Source organism: Meleagris gallopavo, chromosome 22 (assembly GCF_905368555.1).
Source record: "Meleagris gallopavo chromosome 22, MGAL_WU_HG_1.1, whole genome shotgun sequence".
NCBI lineage: Eukaryota > Metazoa > Chordata > Aves > Galliformes > Phasianidae > Meleagris > Meleagris gallopavo.
Window position 1 is genome coordinate 2,485,176 of NC_139425.1, and position 21,825 is coordinate 2,507,000.

General features: G+C 47.5%; 1 protein-coding gene across 4 annotated transcripts in view; it reads right to left on the reverse strand.

Annotated features, from left to right (window-relative positions):
• TOX2 (TOX high mobility group box family member 2) overlaps positions 1-21,825 on the reverse strand; it is a 113,775-nt gene that overhangs the window by 60,845 nt on the left and 31,105 nt on the right. For 3 of the 4 annotated variants that reach the window (XM_085241524.1, XM_085241525.1, XM_085241526.1), the window contains exon 2: positions 8,897-8,962. The exons of the other annotated variant lie outside the window; for it this stretch is intronic. In XM_085241524.1, coding sequence (XP_085097650.1) covers positions 8,897-8,962 — 66 coding nt within the window. The remainder of the gene's footprint in view (positions 1-8,896; positions 8,963-21,825) is intronic. 4 annotated transcript variants of the gene reach the window in all.

The following is a 21,825-nucleotide window of genomic DNA, read 5'->3' on the forward strand; positions in this document are numbered from 1 at the left end:
AATAATTCCCATCCCCTCCCTTCATTTCTTCTCTTGACATTTCATGACCAATTTTCTCAGGAAAACCTTAAAAGCTGACTCTGCAGCGTTTTCCCAGCTAGTCCTTCATGTTAGCAAACCCATGGAACTGCACGCAGACCATTTGTGCAGAAACATCACATTTGCACACGCATCAAAGCTGACAGCACCTGCAAGAAGGCATGCAGATATTCATGCGAAAACATGCAGCTTTCAATGCTCAGGGGAGCAAACACTTCCTGATGGGGTGCAGTGCACCTCCTGCACCAGCCAGGACCGTGGTGGAAATGGGCACCCAATGGTTGCTTGCTTCCAGACTGCGCTGGGGATTGCTGGAGCCTGGGAAAATGGCAGTGCCCAGCACGAGGCTCTGCTGCATGGCTATGTGTTTGCTTTGGAAGTTAGCTGGAATTCTTAAAATAAATTTGCTAAATTGTCTTCCAGAGATTGATGGCTTTTCTTTTCTTCCCTCCTTAATAAACTTGCAGGGCTATCTTTATTGTTATGTCTAATTTTAGGGAAAACTAACATTTCCTGAGATTCAATTTCTCTCATAATTGTTGGAAGGAAACTAAATTGTCTGCTGTAAACATTCACTGTATTGTGTGAAAAGTATCTTTATTACAGCCCACTGGGAATACCAATAAAATCCCCAGTCCTGGCCCTTCCTCACTTTTTTTTCCCCTTTAGCTGCCTCTCTTCTCTCCTGTCCCCATTAATGTCAGTTCAAACATTCTGCAGTCAGGCCACGAGAACTTAAAATATATTATTTAACAATCAAGGGTAGAATAAAGGCTTGTGAGCAGTGAGATTCTTTCTCCCTTCTCCTCGCTGCTTTCTATTACAGAAAATGAGAATGGCTGTTCCATTTGTGCGTGCGTGCTCAGAGTTGATGAAAAAAATCTCATTAGTTTAGTCTGACATATACTCAATACAGCCTATGTACATATATATATATTTTTCATTTTATTCTACAGCTGCAAAATGATACTAAATTTCATCAGATTGGAACGAAAACTGTGGTCTTGGAACATTTCCCTTTAAGGGTCTTATATTTATTCAGAATTCATGAATCATTTTCCCGTAATACAACCATAATTATTCTTAAAGTGTTATGTTTGAAGGTTTAATATGAAATACTTGCAAAAAGCTCTTTTTCACTTTGATAGTTTGTAATCTTCATGGTAATCAGATCAGTTAGCCCTTCACACAGCAGCCTGGAAAATAGAGTTTAATATGAATCTCATACCCTTCACTCATGTTTTAATTAAAGTAATAAAAGTCAAGTCATATTTTGCCCTTTACAGTGTACACAAATGTATAGACCTGAGCACACAGCACGAGCACAGACTCTTTTGGTGACTGCTGATGAATTTCCTGGTCTGAGATGAATCTCAGTGGTTGCTGCCCATGACAGCAGTGTCACTGTGGTCAGTGAGCAGAGCCGTGATGCAGGCAATGGGCACGTGAGCTGAACGCAGTGCTCTGGCTCAACTTTGCCACTTTTTATGCCATCACCTTTCAGATGGACAAACTGTCAGGTCTGCTCTCCTGCCCAACTGCATGAGCATATAGATTTTGCAGCAAACCTGGTGTGAGCCAGGGTTGTGGAAGAGCAGCTTTGGGGCTGAGCCCACCCTGCACACACCCAGGCAGCCCCACACCCTTGGGGAACACAGAGCTCGTCCTGTGGCCACAGAGGTGCCTTCCTGTTTGCACAGGCCTCCATCCAAACTCTGAAGTGGCAAGCGGCATTTTCCTGCTGGAAGCAAGCAGTTCCCCAGCTAATCGCCCCGCAGTGGCCGCAGACCCAAACACAGGCTCTGATGGGCCAGGAGAAGTAATCCATCACTTGGGAAAGGAAATCCCAAGAGCACAAGACCTGGAATTTTTTTCAGTATTCTGCAGCCCACGATGCTACAGTTCCCCAAATAAACACCATTTCCCAAAGCCACTCCCCAGAGGTCCACATCAGAAGCAAACAAACCTCTGCATTCACGAGCAGGAGCCAAAACCAACACCCCCCAACAGGGCATAGCAGAACATCTTGCTTGTCAGACCTTAGAAATAATGATGCAATCAGAGCTCAGCAACTGCGAGCGAGCACGGTAGCCCCACGGAAGCCATCACATGGCTTCACAGCAGTAATTTGGCTCTCAAGAGCAGTGGCTGGCCAGAGGGGCAGGAGTGGAGGTTTTTCAGCAGGCACAGCATCATATCAATGCGATGCTGGGGGTTCAGAAGTGTGAGCTGCTCCCCCCGGAGCTGCCCAGGTTCCCCCACAGATTGCATCAAAGGCAGCAGCTCTGCAGGCACCACGTGCACTCACTTCCAGTGGCACGGAGCGCAGTAGGAAATCTTTGATAAAGTGATAAATGTTGTTGGCTGCATACCATCTTCCTCTATATTTTGCTGCTATTTTATTAGCTGTCAGCTGGCTTTAACAGCTCATCAGCATTGCTAGACAGCCAGCCCATGCGCTCCTTATGCCATGGGAGCCACACCGCATCCCAGCGGGTCTCCTCCAGCATGACTCAGCCTGACCAGATGCTTGGAATCACGGAATCTCAGAATCCTTAAGGCTGAAAAAGACCTCTAAGATCAAATCCAACCATCACCATCAGTAAACCATCACCCCAAGTGCCACATCTCCATCTTTCTTCAATACCTCCAGGGATGGTGACTCCACCACATCCCTGGCAGCCGTGCCAATGCCCGACCACTCTTTCTGAGAAGAAATTTTCAATCACCACAATGACCTCACAGTTTTCTCTCCCTACAAAACACTTTCCACACCACCTAACAGATCTCGTCAGTTGTATAAGATGCTTTTTTTTTCCCCCCGAGAATAAGTGCATAAGAAACAAAGATGATTCACTTGGTCTCAGACCTGCTCAGTCATACTAGTTTTTCACTTTGTGATGTTTTTCAGACACCCTATTGTTAACAACTTAGGAGTTCTTTGAGAACAAGGGTTGAAGATGATGTTGCTTTATAACACCCATGCATTTTTTTTATTCTTGTACTGTTCAAGCACTACACCAGCAATGGAAGCTTTGGTTGCTAAGATGAAGTTACAGGAATTGCTTCCTGACTTCACTTTTCAAAAATTTCACTGTCACATAAGAGTTCATACAAAATTCACGAGCCTGGATTATCAGCTATAGTTGTGCTCACCTCCAAAACCCCATCTGGAAGGGTTTCCATTAGCTGCTGATTGTAATAAATGACATGTAACACTCTACTGTTCATTCTAAAATAGTACATGAGATTTCTCTTGAATTGTCTGCCAAAAAAGGCGTTTAATATCTATCAATGTCTTCTCTCTATTTTTTATTCTCTAGCACAACATATGAAATTACACAGCACTGCTTTAAGAGCAGCAGAAAAGAAGTAAAATCTTAGTACTGCTGCAGTGCACACTATGACTTCCACCACACTGCCAGCACAGTTTAGTCCTTCCTTTCAACTTCAAATCCGCACAGAGCTCACTTCTCTTCACCAGGGATCTTTAGATATATATATACATATATTATCTATAGAAAGAGAGAGACATACATGCATATATAGGCAAGAAAGTCACATACAAGGCAAGGTGCATGATACCAGTAGACCTTCAGGAGCATCAGAGCTCTCCATGCCTGGGGGCCAGAGTCCCCTCTTCAACATTCTTCTACTAATGTCAGTGATTTTCTCTAACACTGACCATCATCTGACCATCATCTGCTCCTGTGATCAATACACAGCCAAGATAAAGAGATTACAAAGACCCTGAGACCTATCTCCTCCAGTTTAAAACAAACTTGTGGTTTTTTTCCAGATGTAAAGGCCAATCACACTCCTTTGAATCATAAAATCTCCCAAGTTGGAAGGGATCCATAAGGATCATCAACTCCAAAAGTTCATCCAGGGACTAGAGTGGAAATTACAGCCACGCCACGGTGGGCTCTGAGCTTTCCTCCACCACCAGGCTGTGTAGTCTTTAGTAGGATGAGTCAAGGGAAGAGTTGCCTATGGTCCTGCTCAGCCACGTGTGTGGTCATCTCCCAGCCTTCCTTCTGGAGGAAAGCCAGGTCCGAGCAGCAACGGTGGTCACCATGAACAACATGCTGCAAGCTCATAAGCTCATGCTGAGGCTCATAAGCCTCAGGCAATTTGTCAGGGACAAATAGCTGAAAACTCCTCCAAATTCACACGTCCCGGGAGGTGAGGGACAAAACAACACAAGCACACATTATCCCCCAACAACTGCACTGCCAGCAATGGAGCATCCTCACCAAAGTCAGTGATGAAGGCAAAACACAAGGGAAAAATGTCCACATTGGTCCTGCCCTCCAGTTCCGGGAGGAACCATAGAATCATTAAGGATGGAAAAGACCACTAAGATTATCTAGCCCAACCACCAGGGAAAGCAGCAGGCACTAGGGAAGGATGCAGTGTCTTCATTAGCAGCCCCTAATTGCCCTCCCAGGTGGTGGCTCCTGGCCGCCCAGCAATGTGTGCTTCAGGCTGCACGCTCACCATGGACCAGACCACTGCTGCTCGCCCCCAGGTATCTGCTGGAGACTGGTTTTATTTTACCAACTGTTGCTATTTCTCCACGATTCAGCTGAGCTGGGTGGGAGGCCTGGGAGGTGGGAGTGCGGCATGTCTGCCAGGATTGTGACAAGGTTTGATGGCATGTTTTATAGCAGAGCCTGCCAGGAGGAGCTCTGTCTCGTCTCAGCACTCGCGGCACGCCAGGAAGGTATTGGAGGCTTCCCATGCTGTCATTAATTTCTAATTATGCCTTCAGTTGCCTTCTACATTATTGCTTATTTACCAAACACAGCTTTATTGTGACGTCTAGTTCCTTATAACTAGCAAACCCATTGTTATGCTAAAACAAATGTTCTAAATGTTATTTATCATTTGATAAACCTTGTGTAACCCTGAATGAGGACATTAAATGGCAAGAACACTACTTCAAAATCCCATTTTAAATAAGTCACCAAGACAGCTGTGCCTTTATAAAACACATTAGAGTGGCACTCAGAGCACATATGGCTCAGGGATATATACAAATTATACAATTTCTGTCATTTGGTCAAATAAGAGGGACGTTTTGACCCCAGAAATGAGTCAAATGTAAGTTGTAATTCAAGCCCCACCGGAGGCCCTGCTGTAATGCATCCTGACGGCTGATCAAGGAGCCCTGACCATTTGACCCAGCAGATCAGCGACTCACTGTATCTATTATGGCTGATACAGACCCCAGCTTGAAGATGTATGGAGATAAACAGATAAAGGGCAATAGACACAATAGATAAATGTTGATTTATCCACATCCAAGCACACATACAGGCGCAGATGGATTCCATGCGTGCAGAAATGGGCAGGCATGTGTAAACTCGTGCTAACATTTGTAAAGGGACACATCTGAAAACAGATGTATATGTGTGTGTACGACAAATCTAACCCTTCTTAACTCCATTTCCCCAGTGCACTGATTCAGCTGCGCTCCTGCCGACTTGCATACAGCAAGAGAAACCCCAGCTTTACTCTATGCCACAAGAAAATATCGTGTAAAATTAACGAGACTATGTTAAACACCCACAGACACAGCAGTGGGGTCCTTGCTGTGCTCTCAGCCACAAAGGGAAGGAGCTGCTTATGGCAAAGCATCCTTGAATAAATGACACTGGTGTGTAACAGTGTTTGCACAAGGAGTTGCACAAATTAACTTGTCGGTATAGAAACCAGAGTGCTGCTCAGCTGGAACAAGGCGTGCGCAGAAAGCTCCTGGGATTAAGATCAAAAGTGCCCAGTGGTAAGTAATGAGCTCTTTGCTCCTTTGAAGCACCCACTGACCCAGGAGCAGACAGAGAAAGGTGATGGAAGAGGAGAAATCTGGCAAATGTACCCATCAGCATGACAGCATTCGTGGGATCGCCCACATCTCAAAGCCAAACCCAACCCAATCCCACCCAATTGCAGATTTTGCCCTACTTGAAGTTACTTTCCCCATCAGAAAGGACTCAATGAATGCCTTCCCTTACTGACTTTTAACAGCACTGTTGCATCTCTTTCATGATATGTGACCTGGTTATGGTTCTGTGCATTTCTTGGGATTTTTCCTTGTCTTCATTTGGAGGTGGGGAAGGAAAGACTGAAAATGGGCAGGGGTGAGGAATGATGCTCTGCTGATTCAGGAGACACGACAGATCTCTCACTCATCTCAGGGGTCAGATGTCCATGACTGTTTGATCAGATGTCAGCTTGCATTTATGATCTGGCTCCTGCTGGGGGTTGAGTTACATTTCACATTTGACTCATTTCTGGGGTCAAATGTCCCTGCTATTTGATGGAACAAGAGGAATTATTTTCCCCAAGCAGCCTGTGCCGGCGCAGGTACGGATCTGTCAGTGCTCTCATTGTGTTTTAGGTTCCTGCATTTCTGCATTTAGCTCTCAGTTGAGACAAACCCCTTTGGGGATGAAAACAAGAAACGTGGAGTACAGCACGCAAGCAATCACATAAAAGAAGATTAAGAGGAAAGCAGATCAGCTGGCTTTACAATGCTCATGGCAGTTTGTTCATACAAGTTAGCAGCTCAGCACTGCAGGAGAAGAAGGAGAGGGAAGCCATCCTGCCTTCCCCTCCTGCCATGAGAGACTCCTTAGGATGAAGACTGTGGAAGTGGCTGTGAGAAGGTGATGTTGATGTTGGGATGCTGCAGCTTCACGACGCTTTCCAGGGACTGCTCAGCACCAGAGCTGCCCTAACTACAAGCTCTGCAGTGGTAAAATGAGAATAAGCTTATCTGTGTGATGGGAAGGGATGGCTCCAGAGCTTAAGCAGTTGCTGTGTCTCTGGATGAGAAATGTAAAACATTACTGTGATGGACAGGAGCCATTTAAATGGGAGGAGATGTGGTAAACTGAATTCTGCTTTGCACCTAACTCTCCCTATATATTATGAAAGAAAAATCACCAGAAAATGCAAACTACAGACCCAGAAGCAAAAGGCAAGTCCCAGAGCAGTGTGAACATCCAGCCCTGGTGAAGCTCCATCTGTGGTGGCCGTGCCTAATGGTGCACATTGTGACCAAGCAGCTTAGGACCACAACAAGGGGAAGAACATCATATCCATCAATTACGGTGTGCTGGCTCCTGTAATTAGTGTGCAGGACTTGTCTTTATCCCCACAGGTGCTGTGGACCAATCACTATCCCACCTGTGTTGTGTGGGCATCCAGAGGCTGATGATTTAGCTGCCTCTCAAATAGGGCTGTGAAAATGCTCTCCTGCTGTTTAACATACTCATTCAGGTTCCAGCAGGTTGAGAAAACAATAAAAAACATCTGTATTCCTCATTTCATTAGAGACACTGTATTATTAGTAATAAAGTCATGACCAGTGCTATGAAGTGCTCAGTGGTAAACAGGCACTGATGTTGAGAGTACACAGGGGGATGCGAACTGATGGTGATGATGAGAGAAGTCTCAGAAGGGGCACGAGAGGTCCCTGAACTCCTCACCACGATGCTCCCCACCCCACAGAGTGCCCCGGGGCACAAAGCAGTCCCAGACAGGCTGTCACCAATCGCCCACAGCTGAACTCAGGGCACAGTCCATAGGAGGGAAAAGCACAATGTAGAGTAACCCATAAGTTTATTAACTGCTTTGCAAAGAAGCTGCTGCTCATTTCTGATGGTCCCATCACCTGTCCAGATGCTCTGGGCAGCGCAGGATGGGATGAAGCTGAACCCCAACCTGCAGCACCCTGGGGCCACCCTGTTCCCTTCTGCCTTTACTCAACCTGTGATAATTACCAGTGCTGACTACAAGCAGTGCCTGGGTTGGTTGACACGTGTTTGAACAGCTGAATCACCTTAGAGTGCAAAGTTTGCAACTCCTTCCCCACTCTTGGAAATACTTCTTGCACAAGGACAACCCTCCTCCAGTGTGGTCTCACACTCTAAGAGGATGAACAACAGGTTTTCTTCCTGTTTGATATACAGATATTTTTTCATCATAGGTACCCAAGTTAGATGTTCACCAGTCTCCTAATTTATAGCAATGCTATGGCAACTCCCAACCCTAGCAGCAACTGACATCTCAGCCTATGCAGCTCCAGCAGCATTTGGGGATAGATGGAAATCTTCACCCAGCTGTCTTTCGTGGCCTTGCACTGCACTGAGTTCACACTGGACTCATCACAGTCTGCACTGCCCATAGCTGTGGCGAAACAATGAAGTGGCTCAACTCAATCCCAAAGTGAGGGATTAAATTAGAATATTAGTGACAAACTTATGTTTTCCCTTTTGGTGAGAAGCTTCATGCCAAGGATCACAGAACACAAGTGGGACCACCTCTGACCTCCCAGTTAGGACAGGTAAGCACGGGCTGAAATTCTCCCCTCCCAGCAAGACCTAGGCATGTGCCTACATGCACGTATTCATCTATACACATTCAGGGTTCACTGAAGAGCCATTCCTGCTCTATGAGTTCACAAAGACCCCTGTGAGACATGAACGGCTCTATTCTGATCCTCTCCACGAGGGTTCATAGCTCCAGAACAGGAAACCTTTGATTCCTTTCTTCTCCCCAAGCCAGCTCACTGTCAACCCATTCAACTACAGGAAATGCTCTGTGTGGGGGCAGAGAGAGGCACCCACACTACACACAGTGCTCAGAAACCTCACCTCTAGAAACATCCTTCAGTGTAAATCCTCCATTTACACTGAAGGATGCTGACCTCCTCTGTGCACCCTTCTGCTGTCCCAGGAGCAGGGATTCCTGCAGATGTCCCAACACTTGAGCTTTGCCATGGCCTACATCTCATAGGAAGCCTCCCCCACCCTGCGCACACAACCCACCCAACCCCAACAACACTTACCTGATTTGCCGACAGAAACTCCTGGGTATTGTCGTTCATTCCCATGTACATGTTCTCCCCATCAAACTAGAATGGCAAAAGAAAGTTAGAGTTAGAGAAATGCCATCTGTGTGCCAGGGTTATGTGCTTTCCTGGCTCTTTCCGGAGCCAAGGTTTGCAGAATGAAATCCTGAGCTGTTCCTCCTGTACTTCTGAGCGTATATGAGCTCATGAACATCACTGATACTGCAATGGGATGTGGTAACATAGCATGGTTATGATAATTCTTTCAGCAAAATGAAAGAATGAGTCACTCCAATTCAAACTAATAAACCAAAACTGTGCAAAGCTGTTCAAATTCACAGATTCACGCAGCAGCAAGCAGCGCTGAAATGAAGTTCTGCCTAAAATTCCCACTACACCATCAGTGTGAAAAGACAAATTCCATCAGTGGAAATTTCCAAGACAGGCAGGTCACCTTCAGTCCTCTTCCAGACACCTACGTATCCCTTTATCCCCAAGCAGACACAGGATGTGTACAAGGGGTTCTACCAGTTTGGTGTTCTCTGCAAACTCCATGTGCAAGAAGACAAATTTCCTCTCCTACTCCTCATTCCCTCCTGCCTGCTGGGACTGCATCTCTGTGAATGGGATCCAGGAGCACCCTGAATGCAGTGTGTTCCCATGGCTGCTGCAAGCATGCCTGCTGCCTTCACCTGGTTCTGAGCTGCTAGATCTAGCTATTAGATGCTAAACCACCATGGAGAGCTGCAAAACTCTTCTCGTTAATTATCTACAGCTGATCACTTGCTCTGGCTCCAAATGAAGGAAAAATGCCATCTAGAATTGACTCAGAGTATGGTTGGAGCAGTTCTGGAGGTGAAGTTCACAAATTAATTATGGCAATAAAATGGGATATGCCGTAAAACACTCCTGAGACAAGGATGGAGGTAGAGCTGTGAATGACACCGTGCACTTAACAAGAGGAAGAGCCAATCCTCTTGCCCTCACAGCCGGATGATAAATTGCAGATTGTTCACCCTGGACTCGTCCCTTTGCTCTCCAGTATGAGGCTGACAACCAGTTACACCTTAACAGAAACGGGCCACATTAAGGCCAATAAAAGAGTAATCTAAATAAAGCCAGGTGAAGGTTTTTGCGCAGGCTATTAATTACACTTCCATTTCTCTGAGTGCTGCTGAATTAGCTATTAAAGTCTGCAGAGTTAGCAAAGCCCTGCGTGGCATCAGAGTGCACAGACACCTCTAATTGCTGAACCCTCCTCTGGGACTGCACAGAAAACCAATTAAAAGCAGAAAAATTACAGCGATTCACCAGCTAACAGCAACTGCAGTGGGATGGAGGGGGATCCCCACGTGTGTGCGGGATTCCCTATGACCCCTCGGTGGGGAAGGAGCAGCAGGATGCAGCAAGCACCAGCATCCCTAAGGGCTTTCCAGGACCAGCAGCAATTCCAGAAGCAAGACACACTGAATGGAATTTCCCTCCGTGTGTAAAATGATTGCCAGCACAGCCGCTGCTGCTAACGCACTCCCAGCTGGAGCTGATGGCTTTCCTGGTGTGCAGACTCAATCAGCTTTGCAGCCTAAAAACCCTCTGCCAGCCCAAAGGGAGCAGGCTGTGTTTGTAATGGAGATGGCACAAAGTGGTGGAAAGGCTCAGCAGTGACAGCATGGCAGCAGCATCGGCTGTGGGGAGTCCATCTCTTTGGAATGGGGAAAGCGATGGACAAGGCGTCTTCCACTGCAGGCTGCCGGGGCAGGGGGGAGCTCTTCTTTCCCCATCCCACTCTATTTGTCAAATGTTTCTTTTATGGCTTTTTACTATCCCTACCTCCATTCCACACCTCCTTCAGCCCTTTGTGCCTTCATAATAATGGTAATGAATCCTTCCTTCAAAATTACGGTGTCTCTCATTGCCACCCTGAGCAGTGAGCCTGAAAATCAAGGCTTGAAATACCACTGGAACTTTGGAAGTTCTTCGGTGCTGATTTTTGTTCCCTCTCTCCCAGGTTATGAAGGTGCAGACAAATTTATTAGAAATTCTCCCATCAGAATATCTTTTTCAACTAGATACTTGCCACGTACCCAGCAGCCAGGTGGAGCAGATGAGCAGTGCGCTCTCCCATTTCTCATTATCGATTTGCTACAGAATGCACATCAGAAAAATCAGCCCTATCGTTCCACGTTGATTTACAGCAGAAATGGGCATTTTCATAGAATCACAGAATGGCCTGGGTTGAAAAGGCCCACAATGCTCATCCAGTTCCAACCCCCTGCTATGTGCAGATCACCAACCAGCAGACCAGGCTGCCCAGAGCCACATCCAGCCTGGCCTTGAACGCCTCCAGAGATGGGGCATCCACAACCTCCTTGGGCAACCTGTTCCAGTGCCTCACCACCCTCTGAGTGAAAAACTTCCTCCTAATATCCAACCTAAACCTCCCCTGTCTGAGTTTCAAACCATTCCCCCTTGTCCTATCACCATCCACCCTCACAAACAGCCATTCCCCTCCTATTTATTCGCTCCCTTCAAGTACTGGAAGGCCATAATGAGGTCTCTATAGAGCCTTCTCTTCTCCAAGCTAAACAAGCCCAGTTCTCTCAGCCTTTCCTCACAAGAGAGGTGCTCCAGCCCTCTGACCATCTCAGTGGCCCTCCTCTGGACTTGTTCCAAGAGCTCTGCATCATTTTAATATGTCCCACTGGTTCCAAACATTTCTTCCCCATTCACCTTGCTCCAGGTGCAGCCATTCTGCACTCTGATCCCAGATGCATCACACCCATGCTGAACGATGCACGTGTGTGGAGCAGCAGTTATCTTTTTCAGGTCCTTGCTAATTCACAAGGAGTCTGCTCTTGTGCTGCTGTCTTAATCACGCCCTTGCTCTTTTGCAATGACTTCATTTTCGCTGTTCTTCTGTTAACAAAAGCAGCCCATTGAGCAAACTGGTGGCTGTGGCTAATCCTCAGCTCTCCTGCATGGACTGCGGACAAGCAGAGAGAGCTGTGAGTGCTCTGTGTTTGAAGCCCAAGAGTCTGAAGCCCACACAGCCAGAGCTGGGACTCGGAGCAGAGGGGATGATGCGCTGTGATCCAATGTCACGCCGTGACCCAACATCACACTGTGACCCAATGTCATGCTGCACAGTGGGGCTCCTCCAGGCCCCACAGCATTGTCAGAGCTGTAGACAAGCCCAGGGGTCACGCAGGGCCCATGTTAATAAGATGTGAGAAAAACAAGAGGCGCATGCAGTGAGCTGGGGCAGCCCCAGGGCAAGCATGCTGCGGGATCGGCTCTGAGCAAACACACGGAGTAAATGTTTGTTCACAGGGAGGGACCTGCTGGAAGGACACACAGCCCTGCCAAGGCTGGGGAATGTGCTACGTGCTCATGGCTGGCACTGCCAGCTCATGCAGCTTCATTACGAGCCTTATCACATCCCTTTATTTCCCAAGAGCCGTGAGCTGCGATGGAAATGTCAGCTTTCAGGTTTGTAAGAAATATGTTGGAGGAGTGGCTTTGGTGACACCTGAAAGACCTCAAAAAAATTCCCAAATTTCTTGTTTAAATTTTTTTTGTTACCTTTTTTTCCCTTTTTCCTTTTTTTGAAGCTTAACATTTGGTGGTGGCAGTACTGAGTTGGGCCATCCTATCTGCAAGTCAACCGGAGCTTTTAGAAAGAGAACTATTAATGCAAATGCAGCGGTGACCAAAAGCCACCATCACCGAGCTACTTAATTCCTTAAAGAAGGAATAGGATGCTCCCAGCAATCCCTACTGCTCAGAAACACAAGCACTGCCCTCCACTTTGCTCCTCGTGCAGGATGCAGCAGCAGGTCTTCTCTCAGCCACGGCACTCTCCTCTCCGAGCTCAGTGCACTGGGACAGCACCTTTCATAGCTGGGATGCACCTGGTCTCCATGTCCTCAGCATGTCACAGAGAGCAAATACAGAAAATCACAGAATCATAGATTCATTAAGGTTGGAAAAGGCCTCTAAGATCATCTAGTCTAACCCCAACCCATCCCACCACGTCCACTGACCACGTCCTTCAGTGCCACATCTCCATGCCTCCTGAACACTGCCAGGGATGGTGACTTCCCCACCTCCCTGGGCAGCTGTGTCTCTGCATCACCACCCCTTCTGAAAATAAGTTTTTCCTAACATCCAACCTGAAATTCCCCTGGTGCATCTTAAGGCCATTACCTCTCATCCTATCAATAAAACAAAACCAATCAATTAAGGCAACCTCCAGCCCTGTATCCCTATGGTGACACTCTGGGAAACCTGGCCCTAAGCTCAGCCCTATAGGCAGCAGCACAGCACCCAGCAGCCCCCAGTGCTGGCGTGGATGGAGCTGTCACCACACGGGATGGGAACAGCTCAAAGCAGCCCTGGGATGGGAATAGCTCACTGCAGCCCTGCCCCCAGTGTGTGGCCGCCTGCAGAGCTGTGATTTCCTACAGGAATCATTTAGTATCACGCCTCTCTGGAGAATACAGGGCTGAGGCTAGCTTAATCTCTTTAACTGCAGTTTCCCCCATTAAGATCTTTACACAACCTCTGGCCCAAAGTGATCTACTTAGCATTATTTATTTGTCCACTGCAATGCTTGGATGGCCCCTCAGTTGCTGCTGTCAGAGAAGGTCATGGGTTCAGACACAGATTTACGAACCCCGCAGGATGCTCCCGCTGTAAAGCCCCGTGTTCCCCTGCCTCCGTGCAGCCACCAGCCTCAGCACTTCCTGCAATCTGCTTCTGGACAAATGTCATTAAAAGAAAGCAAAGCAATGCAGAGGTGTCAGTGGCAGTGCATCTGCAAAAGGGCTGCATAACCGAGCACTGATAGGAGCCAACTGGTTCTCGTGAAGCAGTGTTTTTTCTATGTGATACCAAATAATCACAGGGGTAGATCCACATGGATGCAGGTGAAGGCTTAAGCCTTAAAACTATTAGAAAAAGTAGTTTAAAAAAAAAACAACAACAACAATGTACAAATAGGATAAAACTATAGTAACAGTTATTTCCCAAGCACAGCAGAAGCAGGAGCCTACTGCACAGCTGGTGATGCCAAGGGCTGACCAAAGTAAGACAAGAGTGGTCCAGAGATTAAAACCACATGCAAAAGGCTGGAATGATCTGCACTGCCTTCTGCAGATTTCAGCTGTCCCCGAACTGGAAAATCCTCCTCAGAAAGACCGAACTGAGCGACCATCTCAAAATGGGACAGCCAAAAGAGATCAACTAAAAGCAACAAAACCAACCAACCGAGCAAAGCAACCACTCTGAACGGCCAAGTGGGACTCAGACATCTGCGCTGCAGGATGCCAAGCTCACAAATGCAGTGTGTAGCCCACCGACCAGGCTCTGCTACAAAAGGAACTGGAGTTGCAGGCAGGTGCCAGGAGTGCTTGGTTTTTGCTTTGTTAACTCAAGAGTTCCAGAATTAAGTCTCATTTCTGATTCAGAAAACTGCAGACTTGTAGGTGCTACTCCCCACTCTGAAACCAAAAAGCCAAACTCTTAAAAGCCAAACCCAGCTCACTCTGGGACCAATGGGAAGGTCCTTCTGCTCACAGTCAGCAAAAGGACATCCAGTAGGTTTTAGCAGGAGGACGGTGATGGACGAGAGAGCTGCGTTATAATCCATCCAGTTCAGAAGAGAAGTGATCTAGAAGGATTCAAGTTTATTAATGAGACAAAAATTATGCAGGCTGGCCACAACTAAAAGCGGACTTTGAATGGCTTTGTGTTAAGAGTCTCACAGCACTAAGTGGCATTGAGGAAATGGAAGATTAAATTTAATGTCAATAAATGCAAAGTAATGCACTGGAGAAAAGCAATTCTGACAACACAGGCACGACAATGGGCCTTAAAATAGCTGTTATTGTCCAGAGAAGAAATGGTGCATTCATCCTGAAGAGTTCACTTCCAACTTTTGCTCAGCTCTCAGCAGCTGCCAAAAAACACCATTCAAGATTTAGGAGTTATGAGGGAAAGAACAGAGAATAAAAAGATAAAGCACATATTTTCCACCTGCTAGGAACAGAGAGGTGAGCAACACAGATGGCATGGCATGCACAGATGAGGAAAAGAGATGATGCAGAGGGACGAAGAGATGCACGCACAATCCCAAGACAAGAACAGGGAACGGCTCTTCCTCAGTGCTGCCAACCCAAACTCGAGCAGCAGCCACTGGAAGCAGTGCTGTTGGAATCAACACCTTGTGGGAGTCCTTCCTGCAGGGCCAGCAGCAAAGCCTCCTGCTGTGGCACGGAGGGACCCAGAACAGCACTTGGCCAAGTGGGAGGGGAAGCTCAGGGGAAGCCTTGAGCCAAGGGGAGGATGTCTGGGTGCTTCTGTGCCCCGTGGGAGTCAGACAGACCTCTCCCAGGCCCCTGCCCCAGCACCTTCCCCAGCCTCCCCTTTTGTTGCTGAACACTCGAGGCAGCAGTATTCAACAGACAGCATTCATTTATCTCACGGACTGGCTGCTTTTCTGTGTGCGCCGCTCACCAAATTACTGTTATTACATTATTTGGGGGGAATGAGGACTTAAACTCATTTACCTGGGCCTTTCAGAGCTTGCAAAAGAGTTCAAGTTCTTCACAGATGCACACAAAAAAATCCGTCCGCTGAAAGCTACAGGGAGCAGCAGAATTCAGTCTTAAGACTGACATGGAAATAGATTAATTTTTTTTTCCCCCATTTCATATTCTAATTACAATTTTTCTCCCCCTACTATTTTCTGTTCTCATTACAGTCTTAAAATTGCTCTGCAAATTCTGTACCTTATTCTGCTCTTCCTACCATCTTTGTCATGGAAATGAGAAACAGAATGTATAAGCATGAAAATATTGCCGAGATCAAAATTCTGCTTAACCCTTTCTTGTGTGACTCCAACAGGAGGCAAAAGCAGCACTGCTAGCAGAGCAGAAAGCAGACTGCTCCCCATCCAGCCATTCGTCTGTCCATTCGTCCATCCATCCATTCATCCATCTGTCCATCCATCCATCCACCCATCCATCTGTCCTTCTCTCAGTCAAAGCAAAAGACAGTGCTTGGAGAAGTGCTCAGAAGTGCTCACATTCGCCCTTGCACTGTGCATGGGGGAGGGGGTTGGGTTTTTCCATCTTATGAGGACAGATCCTGATCAAACAACCACGTTTGGCTGTAGCTGCCTGCTGTGCTGCTGGCTGGAGGGAGGCATGCAATGCCCCAGCATCCCTATACTCCAGGTACATCACATCACATCCCCTCTTCCTCAGAACATAGAGCTGCTGTACAGCCCAACCAAACCCTTCCCAATTTCTCTCAAAACTTGGGAATAAAGAAATCCTTTGCCATGGGAACACAGCCCTGCCTTCACCCCAGAGCACCCCATCCCACTGCTGACTGCACTCAGGGCCATTTATTTCCAAGCTACGACCTATGGAGCTGCACGTCTCCAGCGCCTACATCACATCCTCTCCGAAACCCAGCAACAAGCACACCCTGCATTGTTTATCAGCTTACGCAGGTGCTGGAGGTGTTTGTCTGCAAAATAAACCCAGGGCCCTTGCTAAGCTGCTCCTGCTCCCTCAGCAGCTGAATAATCCCGAGAGCTGTGAGCGCCTCTGCCATGTGCATTGCTGGGGAGGGAGGGAGGGGAGTGAATGCAGCACGTTTCCTGGCACTGGGCTGCTGTGTAGACAGTCTGAAACAAATACAGTAAGTGATAATGAGACTTAACTGCACTGCCTGCCCCACTGCTAACACGTGTAATTCACAGGAAACGGGGAGAGGCAGAAAGCGTCCAAAGATCTGAAAGAAGCCGAGGAGGCTCTGTACAAGGAGTGCTGCGAGTGTCAAAGGCATCTAGAAACACTGTTTTTTTGCAAGATAAAACCTCGGGCTGAGATAAAAATAGTGCTTCCACCTGTCTGCCTCTGCAGCAGCAGCCAGTGCTGCTCTGCTGTGCGGGTCCTCATGGAGGTGCTGATTTTGGAAGGGAAAAACAGCCCTGAAATGGCTAAAGAGGGCAGGGAGCAGCTGGGAAGAAAGCAGCCACAAGTCAGCGGGTTTCTCTATCTTATTCACAGGAGGACTTTGCACCACGGGCAGTGGTGCTGTGATGCACAGCCATGCCTGGGGATGATGGGTGCAACCTGATGTGTCTGTAGGTGTCCCTATTCATTGCAGGGGAGTTGGACTAGATGGCCCTTGAAGGTCCCCTCCAACTCAAACAATCCCATGATTCTACAATTCTCTACAGGCACCCATGGGGTGAAGGTCCAACATCCACATCCTGCGTGGGAATCAGAATCGTAGAATCACAGAATCATAGAATGGCCTGGGTTGAAAAGGACCACAGCGATCATCCAGTTCCAACCCCCTGCTATGTGCAGGTCACCAACCAGCAGCCCAGGCTGCCCAGAGCCACATCCAGCCTGGCCTTGAATGCCTCCAGGGATGGGGCATCCACAGCCTCCTTGGGCAACCTGTTCCAGTGCCTCACCACCCTCTGAGTGAAAAGTGGAAGGGTCTGGAAAACACTTCTTTGTCTCTTCTCAACTGCAAAGTGAAATAAAAATAATAAATGCACGCTCAACTGCATGTTGCAGAGGGAGAGAAAGGGCAGAGTCTGCTGGGAGCTTTATCTCGTAGGAGAGGGCGTTGTGCTCCTGGTGCTGCCTCTGACAGCTGGGCAAGTTGAGTTCCTTCACCCAAATATCTTCCAGCAAACCCCTCTAACTCACAACACTGTGAGCGCTGCTGAACGGCCCTTCATAAAGTAAAATGGGAATTTTAATGAATTATTTCTAAAGCCACTGCTCTCTCAGCAATGCAATCTCTGTCCGCTCTCCTACAGCCCAGCCTGAAGCTCAGCCCACACCATCCACCTGCAGGGCTCAGCTCAGCACCTAAACGCACCCGTTCCCCAGCACTGCTGACCCGGAGGGAGATGAAGAATTGATTTTCAAAGCAACCTTAGCGAGAATGGGAGCATTATGCAAAGCTGACCAAGCGGTGGGGAGAAAGCAATCACAGAGCTTCTGCTGCAGTCATCTGGAGAGGAATTTCCAGCAGGCAGATATTTGGCACTGGTGACATCTCCCTCCCGCGGCTCTGCGCACGGCGGTATGCAAATCACCCGCAGCCGTGCAATTTATGACTTGCAAAAATGGGCTGACAAAGTACAGCTCATCTCACAACTCGAGCGTCAAAGAGTGGACCTGGAGCGGGGCCAGGGGACCTGCTGTCACCCACCGGCCATGCCGGGTTCTTCACTGGGAGAAGCAAAGGAGAAAACAGGATTCCCACCAGCAAAGGGCGTCCCTGTGCGGGGTCCCTGCGGGATCGAGCAGATGGAGGCAGCAAGCCACACAGTCGCAGAGTCACAGGGTCAGTAAGGTTGGAAAAGACCTCTAAGCCCATCTCGTCCAACCGTCCACCTACCGCCACCATGCCCACCAACTCATGTTCCTTAGTGCCTCATCTGCATGGCTCTTGATTGTCTCCAGGGATGCCGACTGCACCACCAATGTTCTCCAAGCACATCCCTTGGGAAAACAACCCCAAAGCCTTAAAAACCTGACCTCGAGGAAGAGCAATTCCATACGGAGCTCAGTGCAAGGAGCGGCTCCAACACGACCCGACCAACTCCCATTATTAACAAAAACCCAAAGCACCTCTCTCAAGCATTTCTCATTTCAGTTCTTTTTGTTGGAGACCTCTCCGTTCAGCTTCTTAATCTTCCCCATGAATTGCTCTGCTGTGTAACGTTTTCATTAGAACAAGGAGGCAATCCACGTTCACTTGTTATAATGCACACCTGAGCACTGACAATCCCCTGTGTTGGAAGCTCATGGAAATTAAGGAAACTAATGAGAAAGAGGCACCTCTGATTATTATTCTGCGCCTGCCTCGCTGTAAGTAATTGACTTGAGTTATCATTATTATTATTACTACTATTATTATTATTACTATTATTAACCCTAACAAAAAGTTTAAAGCACGTTAATGAGAAAAAGAAAAAGCAGCTTTGCCCGACTAATTAATGGCTTAAATAAAAAATAAACAAAGGGAGTCTTCCCAATTTGAGCGAAGTCCTGCCTTTCTCCAAGCAGTTAAAAGCAGACTGACAGCTTTATAGATAGGAGAATGGGCGGATAAGATAAACACACACAATACAAACTTGTCCAAAGCTTTTACAGTCTTTCTCTGCACCACTTCCAGCTCATTAAATTACAGTATTACTATAGATTTGCAGCAAAATTATCTTTTATCTTGGCTTCTTTTAAAGCTATTTGGCATTTGCTAGTATTTTCTATTATAAATCTAATTGCAGATTCCAAACAGACAAGGGCTCATTAAGCCTTAATTATGCACATGTTGTTTTCAACAAACATTTTCATTTGGACTGCTGTGAGCTGTAATTGTTCAGAAGGCACCGCAGCCTCTGAGCTGCACACTTGCTGGGGATGGCAAAAGCTGCTCTCAAGTGGGTCACGGCTGGGCTCAACGACCAACCTGCAGCCTGGGATGGGATGAGCCAGTCCTTCGGGAACGCTGCTGGTCCCAGTGCTGGGAGATGAGGGGCTTCATCACAGCGGGCTGGAACAAGGGTGGGGGCATGGTTTGGGATGGGACACTGGGCACGGTCACCCAATTTCAGGTCAATTAATGGTTAGGGCTCCAAAAGTAGGCGGGAGGTGTTGGATGCCGCTAGACCCAGGAGTTCCTGGCAGGTTTTAGATGGAAACGCAAAAATGTTTGTCCATCAGCGTTGCAACTTCTAGCCCAGAATCCTGCCCGTGGGGCATCCAGTGTATCACCTCTGGAGAAGAGAGATGACCAGGAAAGGACCAGTTGTGTTAAGAGATTAGTAACCTCCTTTGTCACGTTTATTTCTCTCCTCAGTGTGGGAGATGACAAATTTCCTCTGTCCCACAGACTCATGTTGCGCTGTTAGAAGAAAAATGTGCCAGAGTGAGCATGAAATGTTATGGCCTTGCCCTCGAAAAAGATAACTTTTCAAGCAGTAGTTTGACCTAGAAAGGCTTTCTAGGTCATTTTGACTTGGCATGTATATGGCTGACCTACTAAATCCAACACAATAAAATTAGAGTTTCAGCCAGTCAGTGTCAGATCATTCATAACTTCAGAGGCAGTATTTACAAACTCGCTATTCATATATTCACAAATAAGGTCTTGCTTGACTCTTTCTGGCAGGAGAACGCTTGCCCTGTTCAACATTAACTTGTGCTGACAAAGGGAAAAGGTAACAGCTGTGCTCCCATCTTTGCCTCTCCTCACACAGCCCTCATCCCCAAATCCCACAGGATTTATGGTTCTCGCTGCTCCTTTTTATTTAGAGAAGAAGTCAAAAATGGGTTTGTCATGGGGTGGGGAGCCCAGAGATTGCAGACACTGACTGCTAAAGGGAGGGCTGAGGGAGTAATTAAGGAGCTCTGCTCTCAGTGCTGTTCCTGGGCTGTGTCCTCTGTATCCTGACTGCTGGTCCAGCCCAGCACAGTGTCCCTATGTGAACTGCATGGAGATTCCTTCAGGCCACACAGTGGGCCTATTTCAGCTGCACCTCTACAAAAGAAGCGATCCGTTTCCACTTCCACGTTATTCACAACTGTTAAGAGAAAGAAGCCTCCTTATTCTGGACCCACGGGGGGCAGCAGGGCTGTGCCAGCACAAAGCACTGCAAAGATGCAGGGTGCACGAGTTAAACCTCCAGCACATCGAGGAAGGACTTCCTGGAGTTTGCATCGTAAAGATTTAAGCACCTTGGAAAGGTGAAAACACTCAATTTGTGCTGCCAGGCCATCATCTCTGGTTTCCCTCCGTTCTCCTGCAATCCCCTAGAGCTGTACGTACAGCACCTTCCCCACCTCCTAATCATAGGCTCCATTGTGCCAGAGAACGCAGCCCCAGCAGGCTGCAGGGAGCCTGCGTGTGTCACCCCACCCTGTCACATTGTTGGCTACAAAAACACAAGAATTAATCACCTCCTCTAGTTGGTAAGTGGGACCAGACACTCGTGTGCTCATTGGAAAGGAAAACAAGTTTGGTTCCTTTAAACGAAACACAATGAATCTCCCAAGCAGCTGAAAATTCCTAGTTTCTATCTCTTGAAAAACAACGTTCTTGCTGCTCTTAAAATGCATATATAAATCTTCACAAGTCATAGTGGGAATAACGCACAGCCTGGTCAGATGGGAAGGATGCTGTGATTGCCAACACAAACAGCTCCAAGCGAACACCTGATGTGCAAATTGAGTTCACCTTTGCTGCTCAATGGGGCTAGAGTTACAGCTGGCATGGGAATAGTCTGCAGCGCAGAAAACCACTGCTGTGCTCAGCAGCATCCTTCCCCTCCACGCATCTCTGAGTCGGAGCAGCCTGGGACGTGCTGCCCATTGACCTCCTCCAGCCCCACAAGTGCATTTCTTGACATACCCCAGGGTTCAGAAGCAGGGGCAGCCCTGGGCTGCAGGATGCTGAATTCCTTTCCCAAACATCCCAGCAGGACAAGATCTAGGAGGTCAATCCAGCTGCCCCAGCAAACAAGAGGGCTTTGCTCTAACCAAACTGGAGTTTATATCGATGCTGTATGTGACCCAATGCTGATGAGAGCCAAAGAGTCAAGACTAAGTACGCCACTTGTTTTTCAAGGCAGCAATAATTAACACATCAACACAAGTATTTAACCAGGTCTCCTGTTGCTTAATATCTTTATTAATGGCCTGGAAACTAGGCTGCATGGCAAAACAAAGTTTGCAGATGAAAAGAACGCTATGTAGGTTAATTACAACCAAGGAAGTCCTGGGAATTGCAGAGCCACCACACCAAGCAGAACAGCAGCAAGCATGAGAAACCCAAAGCTGTCAAATGCATGCAGGAAGGAGCTGCCTGAAACACTTCCAGACTTC